We start from the raw sequence: 11096 nt of genomic DNA on the forward strand, positions 1-11096 counted from the left end.
TCAAGACAGTGCTGGCATCAGCCACATTCAGATGGTGCTTTCTATTTGCCACCAGCACAGAAGCCAGTCAGGGCAAGGGGGCTGGCATCGACCATGTTCAGATGGTGCTTTTTACGTGCCACCAGCGCATAAACAGAATAATTTGAACATATATAGGCGCAGGAGTGGCTGTGCAGTAAGTAGCTTGCTAACCAACCACATGGTTCCGGGTTCAGTCCCACTGCGTGGCATCTTGGGCAAGTGTCTTCTACTATAGCCTCAGGCCAAACAATGTCTTGTGAGTGGATTTGGTAGACGGAAACTGAAAGAAGCCTGTCGTATATATGTATATATATATATATATATGTGTGTGTGTGTGTATTTGTGTGTGTGTGTTGTCCCCCTAGCATTGCTTGACAACCGATGCTGGTGTGTTTATGTCCCCGTCACTTGGCGGTTCGGCAAAAGAGACCGATAGAATAAGTACTGGGCTTACAAAGAATAAGTCCTGCGGGTGTCGATTTGCTCGACTAAAGGCGGTGCTCCAGCATGGCCACAGTCAAATGACTGAAACAAGTAAATGAAAAAATTGAAATGACAAATTTAAGGGTTAAACATCTAATGGCTATCAAGGTTCACCAGAGTAAAATTAGGAATCAAAGGGATCGAGAAACAAAAAAAACAAACAAATGGTTGAGAACCACTGGGATTAAGGATTGAATCTACCCCCAGTAAAGGGACAGAGGAAAGAAGTTTGAAAGGCGGATACTTACAGAAACTCAACCACAAACTTGCCACCGCCTCCCAGGATGTGGTAAGCTGGAATGAATTGGGAAAAGAAGCGAAATAAAAACATTTGGAGAAATTCTGGTGTGATGATGGTGAGGGGTGGTGTTATGTTCCGTGGGGTGGGGTGGACGGGTGTTGCATTGAGTTGGTTGAAAAGTCCGATTTTTTGAAAGTAAAATTACAAGATTTTAAACTCCAAGCGCAATTTGTAAGAACAAGTAGAAAGATATATTTTTTCAACACATATACACTGTTCAGTATATATATATATATATACATATATATATATATATATATATATATATACTAGCAGTATCGCCCGGCGTTGCTCGGGTTTGTAAGGGAAATAACTATATAAGCATTTTTAGAGAGTTATAGCCAAAAAATAGCAAAAAAATGCATTAAAAATGGAAAAAAAATTTTTTTTTTAAATCGTTGATTCATCGTAGACATTTTTAGAGAGTTACTTCCCTTATATAATAGCGAAAAAAATGCATTCAAATGGAAAAAATGATGGTAAATTTTTTTTCAAATCGTAGACTCATCATAGACACGCGCTAATACCCAGAAGGGCTCGATATGAATCACGACTATAAGATACCCAGTTTTGGTTAAACTGCACCGCAAAATGTGGGAGTAGTTAGGAATCTAAATCGTAGGAGACAGACACACAACTTCACTTTTATATATAAAGATATATTGGGTTGTCCGGAAAGTTTGTGCCGATTTAAAGTAGCTTACCTATCGACTTATTTTAGGACATGGTTGAGTTCATAAAATAGGATTTGACTACACCTCCATTTAGAGCACAGTTTAAGCTATCTTTTCGTGGAAGAAGGTTTATGTTCCTATAACCTGCGTTAATTCTGTAACCCTTTAAAATGGAAGATAAGAAAGTTCATTTTCGGCACTTGATACTTTGGGAACCAGACAAAAATTGCTACAGCTCAGCTGGGATGTGTTACCCCACCCTCCATATTCACCAGATATTGCTCCTTCGGATTTGCACTTATTCAGGTCTCTGCAGAATAGTCTTAATGGTAAAAATTTCAATTCCTTGGATGACGTAAAAAGATACCTTGATGAATTCTTTGCCATGAAACCACCTCAATTCTGGGAAGAGGGTATTTTCTAGTTAAAGGAAAGATGGAGATGCATTGTGCAGCAAAATGGTTCATATTTGGTTGATTAAAAATGTAATGGCAAGTATTTATTGACCTTTTTCTTGCCTTTAAAAATCGGCACGAACTTTCTGGACATCCCAATAGAAACAGGCAGGATATAGAGTAACTGAGTATATAGTAGATACATGCAAGACAGAAAATACGAGAAGGAAGACAGATATAAAGAAGTTGTTATCAGACTTACCTAGAAACTCAAAGGATTTCCTACGGGATGTTATCCCAGCCTTCATGAGTAACTGGCATGAGATTAGGGTCAACCACGTGCAGAACAGCAGCAGTAGGGTCCCTAATATGATGCCACACTGTTTGAAAGAGAGAGAAAAAAAAGGGGACAGATAGTCAAAGAGCTGGTCTTTTTTAAGCTGTACTCTATACTACTACAAAGGAAGGTCCTTAATGTAACACATGCCAGTAGGTAGAGAAAGGGACAAACAGTGACAGAACCCTTAAATTTTTTACATCACAGTTTCATAGAGAAAAAGGGGATAGACAGAGATAGAACCCTGAAATTTGACACACCACTGTCCTACAGAGAAAAAAGGGGACAATAAAAATTAAACAATATAAAACTCCCAAAAGGGGAGGTACTTTAAGGCTACTCATGGAAAAACCCACAAAAGCTGTGGGGGCCTGATCAACAGGACAAAAGCCCTTCTTTTATTTTTTACAGGTGTATACTCAGAATTGGTCCTTTCACATTCTTCCAACATTCACCCATCTTTCAACAAACTTGCTAGAAGGCAACACTTCCCTCTCCACCCACACTTTCCTCTTCAAGTGAAACTCGAAGAAGTTGATGAGGGCCTGGCCAAAGAGAAAAGTGTCTGACTTTAACCCTTTCAATCAAGTTCACCATACTATGTCTTTCGCTACAGTCACCAGACAAATTAAAATTACCAGCCCCTCCCGGCCAAAGGAGAACAGCGGGGCAATCTTTACTATGGATTCAGCTGATAGCCAGACCTGTCCTACACGCAACAGCAGGTGTTCGACATAAACCCACAGGTTAGCAATGCTTGGGTAATGGACGAGGGCATGCAGAACAATTTTGTCGCTCTGTGTGCACCTCGGGCAGGCATAAGGCCTGAAATTTGGGGGAGTACATTGACCCCAGTGTGTAACTGGTACTTAGTTTATCAACCCCAAAAGGAAGAAAGGTAAAGTCGACCTCAGTGGAATTTGAACTCAGAACCTTAGTGGCAGATAAACTACTGCTAAGTATTTTGCCCAGCATGCTAATGATTCTGCCAGCTTGCTACATGAAATTATAATAATAATAATAATAATAATAATAATAATAAACAAAAAATGAGCAAATATAAAGATCTTGAAATAGAAATCAGCAAAATGTGGAACCTGAAGACTAAAACAATACCTGTTGTCATAGGTGCCCTGGGAATGATAGCGAAAGGGACTGATTACTACCTAACTCAGATACCAGGAAACCCAAAAATGGCAGAAATTCAAAAGATAGTGCTCATGGGAACTGCTCATAACCTACACAAAATACTTTCTATGTAATCTCAAGGTTTAAAACAAACATAATTTTCGTATGTTTGTTTTTTAGGCATTCACTAGTACAACACTAAATACAAAACCAAATATATGACACCCAAGGCATAATACCAACATCAACTTCTAACTTGTTGTCTCTTGAGATCTCTGGGTGAGACTTGGAGCCAACTTGTACAAATATAAAGCAAAAGTCAAACATAGAATAATAATAATAATAATAATAATAATAATAATAATAATAATAATAATAATAATGATAATAATGTTAATAATATAAATAAATAAACAAATAAAAAGAGTAGGGTTTTGTACTGACCTGCTGAAAACAGAAGGGCATTGTCAAAATGCTGACCCCGATGATACTGTTTCCTAAGTTAACAACATGGGGCCAGTTGACTCTGGGAACCATTCTCATGGGGGCAACTGGACTGTCAGCCTAGAAAGAGAGAAATAACAAGAGACAGGTTCAATCCCAGCTGTAGGTGGTATGTTATGTGATGAGCCAGAGGGGCAGACTCTAGGGTTTCTTGTGGTTCTCATTGTTGCTGTTGTTTAGCCTCTGGTCAGCCCTCATCCAGAGAGCCCTAAGATCAAGCTTCTTACCACACAGCCACACCTATGAAATATACATATATATAGGCGCAGGAGTGGCTGTGTGGTAAGTTGCTTGCTTATCAACCACATGGTTCCGGGTTCAGTCCCACTGCGTGGCACCTTGGGCAAGTGTCTTCTACTATAGCCTCAGGCCAACCAAGGCCTTGTGAGTGGATTTGGTAGATGGAAACTGAAAGAAGCCCGTTGTATATATGTATATGTGTGTGTGTATATGTTTGTGTGTCTGTGTTTGTCCCCCTAGAATTGCTTGACAACCGATGCTGGTGTGTTTACGTCACCGTAATTTAGCGGTTCGGCAAGAGAGACCAATAGAATAAGTACTAGGCTTACAAAGAATAAGTCCTGGGGTCGATTTGCTCAACTAAAGGCAGTGCTCCAGCATGGCCGCAGTCAAATGACTGAAACAAGTAAAATAGTAAAAATAGTAAATATATATTACATAATACACAATACATATATATTGCACATATCTTATACATATTATATATGTATTATATGTGTAATATATATGTATTATATATGTGTATTGTGTGTGTGTAATAATTAAATTATATATTAGGTACTTAATTGTGTTTCGTTAAGTGCATGATCTTCCAGTTCATGGAAGAATTTCCTGAGGTGCCAGGAAGGGTTAGTGACCACTGTTCTTTGGCACATCACAGCAATGAAACTAAACCCTGTTAACAGCAGCTATTTCTAGCATAACCACCATCCACCTAGAAGCTTCCTTGAAAGCTCAGGGTCAACGTTTTTGTTTTTTTTTTGTTTTAGCAATGTTGAATACTTACCTGAACAACCTGTGTTGAAGGGAGATGCAGATATTTACAAAATCAACAATATATACACACAGACATCTCAAAAACAAATACAGAGCCCTCATTTCATATATGCATGTGTAGGAGTGCATATATATAGAAGTCTGTTTTTCAAACAAATTTCATGAAATACTTATGGACTTTTAAGAAAATCTCTCTTCAAATATTACAATTGTACCCAATATTATTCTTCAAAAACTTCTAAATACACACAGTGGGACCTCAATTTAGGAATTTAATTGGATCTTCTGTGTTTAGCTGCCATTTTTCAATTTGGTGTATTAGTGTAGTTTTGTATGCTAATCATGGACATGAAATTCATTTTTGCCATAAATCAATAAATAAAGAGTTTTAAAGTTTGGATTTTGGGTAATTTTAACTAATCAAAAACCACAGACATATAGGTGCCTGTTTTCATACTAACAAGCTGTTTCTTCATACGGTCATTTTTAGCTTATTAAATAGTGGTAATTAGATGTGCTAAAAATAATAGCTAAATACGCCCACATCACACATTAATTTTTTTTTGTGGTTTTTGTATGAATTGTATGAATTCCTGTGTATAGAACACAAATTCACAAAACCTTTCTAAAAATTCCAAAAAAAAAAAGTTATGAGGAGTTATATGGTGTACATAAAACAGAATCCCACCAGTATTTCATGTGTTCACCATTGACAACAGGTATCCTGTTTTCTGACTGGGTAAAAATTATCAAACTTTACCCCTGTAATTCTGTTACTCTGGTAATTTCTTTTAAAAAGTTTACTCCTGTAATTTTTAAAAGTTTACCCCTGTATAAGTTTACTCTTGTAACTTCTTTTAAAAATTTTCTGGAAAAAGTGAATTTATCTCTTGAGATTCAGCATGGAAAATTACACCAATACACCAAATTTTTGAAATTTAGACCAAACTTCAAAAAATTCCAAAAGTGCAGCCAAACAGAAAAAAAAATCTATCTAATTCATTCCTGAAGACCATTTGTCACCTGAAATGTTCATAACCCGAAACTATTTTTGTTACAGGAGATTCATATGGTGAATGTGAGCCAGGATGTTCAGAGTGGAAGCTGGACAGCAACTGATGCTCTTTTGCTGATATTCCCAGCTTGTCTCAATCACTGTTGCCAGCTTGTGTGTTTGGTATTCAAGACACCGTTTGTCGACCAAGATGTCTTATACTTGAAAAATTATTCATGAGCAGTTTATTTATTCATGATGAAAGGCATTCATAAGCCGATGTTCCACTGCAAATGTGTAAATAAAATGAGGGATGTTTCTTTACTTTTGAGATGTCTGTGTGTGTATGGCATGAAACAAATGGTAGCAAGGCTACCATTGGTTTCATGCAGAGAACTCTCAGCAATTATCAAGCCTGCCATATAGGATGTTGATACTTGTCTCCATCTGTCTTGGACAGTATTCTCATCCAAGATGGAGATGAGTTCCAACATCTCAATGTGGCAGACTTGATAACCGCTGAGAATTCTCAACATGAAACCGATGGTAGCCCTTTTTAACCAACAAATAAAAAATAATTTATCCAACAACGCAGTGTTGAGCACTCATTCTCACTGTATGATATTAGCATATATCATGTGTGTGTTGTGTGTGTGTATACATATATACATATATATATATAAAGCTATACGAAACAGGGGGTCATATGATATGAAATGGTTGTGATACGATAGCAAAGCACAGAAACATATATATTATACTTAGCTATACCAAAGCTGGGTTAGTTTCTGGTGGAACCAGCATTTAATACTACAATAAAACAAAAAGAAAACTGTACTACAGCATAAACATGTGTGTGTGTGTGTGTGAGTGCATGTAATTATCTGTATAAATGTATACATACATACATACAGACATACATATATATGAAGGCGGCGAGCTGGCAGAAATGTTAGCACACCGGGCGAAATGCGTAGCCGTATTTCATCTGGCATTACGTTCTGAGTTCAAATTCCGCCGAGGTCGACTTTGCCTTTCATCCTTTCGGAGTCGATAAATTAAGTACCAGTTACACACAGATACAGAATAGAGAGTAAGGTGGAGGAAAGAAAATAGATGTGAGATATGTAGGGATATTTGTAGATTTGTAGATCCATTTTTTAGGCAGAATGGTATACATATAAGATTCCAATACCTTATGAGTAAAATCCAATAGTATTTAAAAATTGACTGTGTATAAACTCTATACTTGGAATGACCAATTTTAAATACTACTGGATTTTACTCATAAGGTATTGGAATCTTATATGTATACCAATCTGCCAAAAAAATGGGTCTACAAATACAATATCCCTACGTATCTCACATCTATTTTCTTTTATTTCCTCCACCTCACTCTCTATTTCGTATCTTATCTAAATTAAATATTACTTAACCATCCTCTCACACTGTCTCCAATGAAGGGATATAATAAATATCCTCGAAACAGCTGTAAGGCCTTCTATCTATAAATATTCTAAAATCTACACATCCTTGGTTTTTTATCTCATTACGAAAAAATTTTTATATACACATGCTGACATATGACCGACGTTGAACCCCTTATTCGCATAATCGTCAAACCTGGAACTTAACTATGGTCTGTCTATAGCACTTATTCAGCATTACCTGACACCTTTGGGCCTCAATGACACCATTACCTCTCATAACCTCCTGTATACACTACCGTCAGAAATTAATTAGCACCCTTGATTTGCTCTTCACTCAAGGTATGTGTTGTCACCTAGTGGCCATATCTCGAACTATTGCTTTGTTGGGAGTTCACTGTTGCGCAGAACGATGACGTAACTTTGTTTGCAGAGCAGTTTGAGAGTCTACAGCCTTATGATGTTGACATAGCAGTGCAACAACTTGGAGTGCGGATGCAGACAAATCTTCCTTTGTTTAATAGATATAGGTAGCGCCTCGCAAGGACCGAAATCACACCATACTAAGTTTTCTCATCGCATAAGACGTTTTGAACAGCTCATAAGGTTAATTGATTTAACCTATTTAATGTAGAAATTTGAGAAGTGCTAATTAATTTCTGACGCAAGTGTATATATATATATATATATATATATATATATATATATATAGTTATTGTTCAAACGATGAATAGGTTTGCGTAAACCATGGTTCGTTTTGTTCTCTTACTTTATTATCATCTTATAATCATCTCATAATAATGACTTTTATGACTCGTATTCCTACCTCAGTCAATCTAAATGTATATATTTGTCGTTACCTGTCACAAATAGCCTTCTTTTATTTGCAATGTGCATTTTCGTTGATTTTTCATATTTTACCCTTACATTTCCACGTGTATTTTATATTTTCTTTTCGTAACATATTTCTACTATATATTAGGAGCACTCTGTCGGTTATGACGATGAGGGTCTCAGCTGATACGATCAACGGAACAGCTTGCTCATGAAATCAACGTGCAAGTGGCTGAGCACTCCACAGACATGTGTACTCTTAACGTAGTTCTCAGGGAGATTCAGAGTAATACAGTGGGTGACAAGGGTGGCCCTTTGAAATACAGGTAATACTCATTTTTGCCAGCTGAGTGGATTGGAGCAACAAGAAATAAAGTGTCTTGCACAAAGATACGCATTGCTGTGAACTGAACTCACGACCTTATGTTTGTGAGCCAAATGCCTTAACCACTAAGCCATGCACCTTCACACACACACATATATATATATGTAAAGATATGTGTACATGTATGTGTCTATGCTTATGTATGTGTATTTATATATCTGCGTGTGTATGTGTGTGTGTGTGTGTATGGATATGCACGGAGACACTTGTAGTGTGGTAGTCCTATAAAACAGCAAAATAACTGGAAAAACTAAGTGGTAAGTAGCTTGCTAACCAACCACATGGTTCCGGGTTCAGTCCCACTGCGTGGCATCTTGGGCAAGTGTCTTCTGCTATAGCCCCAGGCCGACCAATACCTTGTGAGTGGATTTAGGTAGACGGAAACTGAAAGAAGCCTGTCGTATATATATATATATATATATATATATATATATGTATATATATATATATATGTATGTGTGTGTGTCTGTGTTTGTTCCCCTAGCATTGCTTGACAACCGATGCTGGTGTGTTTATATCCCCGTCACTTAGCGGTTCGGCAAAACAGACCGATAGAATAAGTACTGGGCTTACAAAGAATAAGTCCCGGGGTTGAATTGCTCGACTAAAGGCGGTGCTCCAGCATGGCCGCAGTCAAATGACTGAAACAAGTAAAAGAGTAAAACAGTTTTACATTTTTTTTTTTGCATTGGTTTGCTTGATATACAAACCCTCCAAAAAATAATTATAAATAAAAGCAAAAAAACAACAGACTCCCAGGTATTCCAACACACGGTCCCTCGCATTCGGATGGTTAGTGATGGTAGCATGAGTAACCAGCAAAAGAAAAAAAAAAATCCAAAACATTAACTTGAAAAAAAAAACAAAAAGAAAAGATCCCAAATGGGCGTGAAACTAAAACAATGGAAAAAAAGAACAATGAACATTTAAAATGGAAACCCTTAAAATTTTTGAGAAAGTGTTCCTATGGAAATATACAGCCCACAAGATTTAGTTTAGTTCGTTAATAATAGTAAAGTATTAGGAATGAGTTTAGTAAAAAAAAAATAATTAAGTTTTAACAATTACTGGGACAATTAAGCTGTGTGTGTGTGTGTGTTTTTGGAACATAAATTAACCCTTTTTTTGTTTGAGGGCTCCAGCCCTTAAACTGTAGATCATTTGGTACCATATCATGCAGAAAGAAAAAAAGAAAAAAATTTATTCCCGTTTTATTGACCAAAACTGTCTCCTGAGTGATTTTGCAATATGTATGTATTATATATGCAAATTATATGCAAATTATATATGTAATAATTAAATGATATATTATGCCCTTTGTTGTGATTTTTATTTGTTATTGTTTTTTTTATTTGTTACACCCAAACCCATGGAAAAACATCTTACATGAAATTAATCTAAGGCGCAGGGGTGGCTGTGTCGTAAGTAGCTTGCTTACCAACCACATGGTTCCGGGTTCAGTCCCACTGCGAGGCATCTTGGGCAAGTGTCTTCTACTATAGCCTCAGGTCGACCAAAGCCTTGTGAGTGGATTTGGTAACGGAAACTGAAAGAAGCCTGTCGTATATATGTATATATATATATAGGCGCAGGAGTGGCTGTGTGGTAAGTAGCTTGCTTACCAACCACATGGTTTCGGGTTCAGTCTCACTGCGTGGCATCTTGGGCAAGTGTCTTCTGCTATAGCCCCAGGCCGACCAATGCCTTGTGAGTGGATTTGGCAGACGGAAACTGAAAGAAGCCTGTCGTATATATGTATGTATATATGTGTGTGTGCGTGTATGTTTGTGTGTCTGTGTTTGTCTTCCTAGCATTGCTTGACAACCGATGCTGGTGTGTTTATGTCCCTGTCACTTAGCAGTTCGGCAAAATAGACCGATAGAATAAGTACTGGGCTTACAAAGGGGGGAGTCGAGTTGCTCGATTTAAGGCGGTGCTCCAGCATGGCTGCAGTCAAATGACTGAAATGAGTAAAAGAGTAAGGTGCAAAAGAAGTTTGGGGGACAGCTGCTGTGTATTGCACGTGATACACAGGACAGATTTCCTTGGGGTCCATGCATCAGACCCGATACACAGTCCCATTTCTGTACAACCACCAGAGTAACCTTAGGACTTAGGAAAGGAAGGCTTTATATTACTCAGAATGTATGAAATAAGGGTTCACTAAAGTCTGAAGACAGGCCCTGACTTTTACTGTTTCACAACAGTAAAATTGTTAAAAAGGTCAGTTGATCCTAAATTCTTTGTAAACTGGTGGAAGCACTCCGTCGGTTACGACGACGAGGGTTCCGGTTGATCCGAATCAACGGAACAGCCTGCTCGTGAAATTAACGTGTAAGTGGCTGAGCACTCCACAGACACGTGTACCCTTAACGTAGTTCTCGGGGATATTCAGCGTGACACAGAGAGTGACAAGGCTGGGTCCCTTTGAAATACAGGTACAACAGAAACAGGAAGTAAGAGTGAGAGAAAGTTGTGGTGAAAGAGTACAGCAGGGATCACCACCATCCCCTGCAGGAGCCTCGTGGAGCTTTTAGGTGTTTTCACTCAATAAACACAACGCTCAGTCTGGGACTTTGTAAACTAAATATATCTA

The 11096-nt window shown here is 37.7% G+C and overlaps 1 protein-coding gene across 16 annotated transcripts in view; it reads right to left on the bottom strand.

Moving 5' to 3' along the window:
• LOC115230212 (putative sodium-coupled neutral amino acid transporter 10) overlaps positions 1 to 11096 on the bottom strand; it is a 66848-nt gene that overhangs the window by 32664 nt on the left and 23088 nt on the right. For all 16 annotated transcript variants that reach the window (XM_029800424.2, XM_036499560.1, XM_036499556.1 and 13 more), the window contains 3 exons: positions 3784 to 3903; positions 2137 to 2254; positions 753 to 798 (listed from right to left, as the gene is read on the bottom strand). In XM_029800424.2, coding sequence (XP_029656284.1) covers positions 753 to 798; positions 2137 to 2254; positions 3784 to 3903 — 284 coding nt within the window. The remainder of the gene's footprint in view (positions 1 to 752; positions 799 to 2136; positions 2255 to 3783; positions 3904 to 11096) is intronic.

This window comes from Octopus sinensis, unplaced genomic scaffold, assembly GCF_006345805.1.
Source record: "Octopus sinensis unplaced genomic scaffold, ASM634580v1 Contig14929, whole genome shotgun sequence".
Classification (NCBI taxonomy): domain Eukaryota; kingdom Metazoa; phylum Mollusca; class Cephalopoda; order Octopoda; family Octopodidae; genus Octopus; species Octopus sinensis.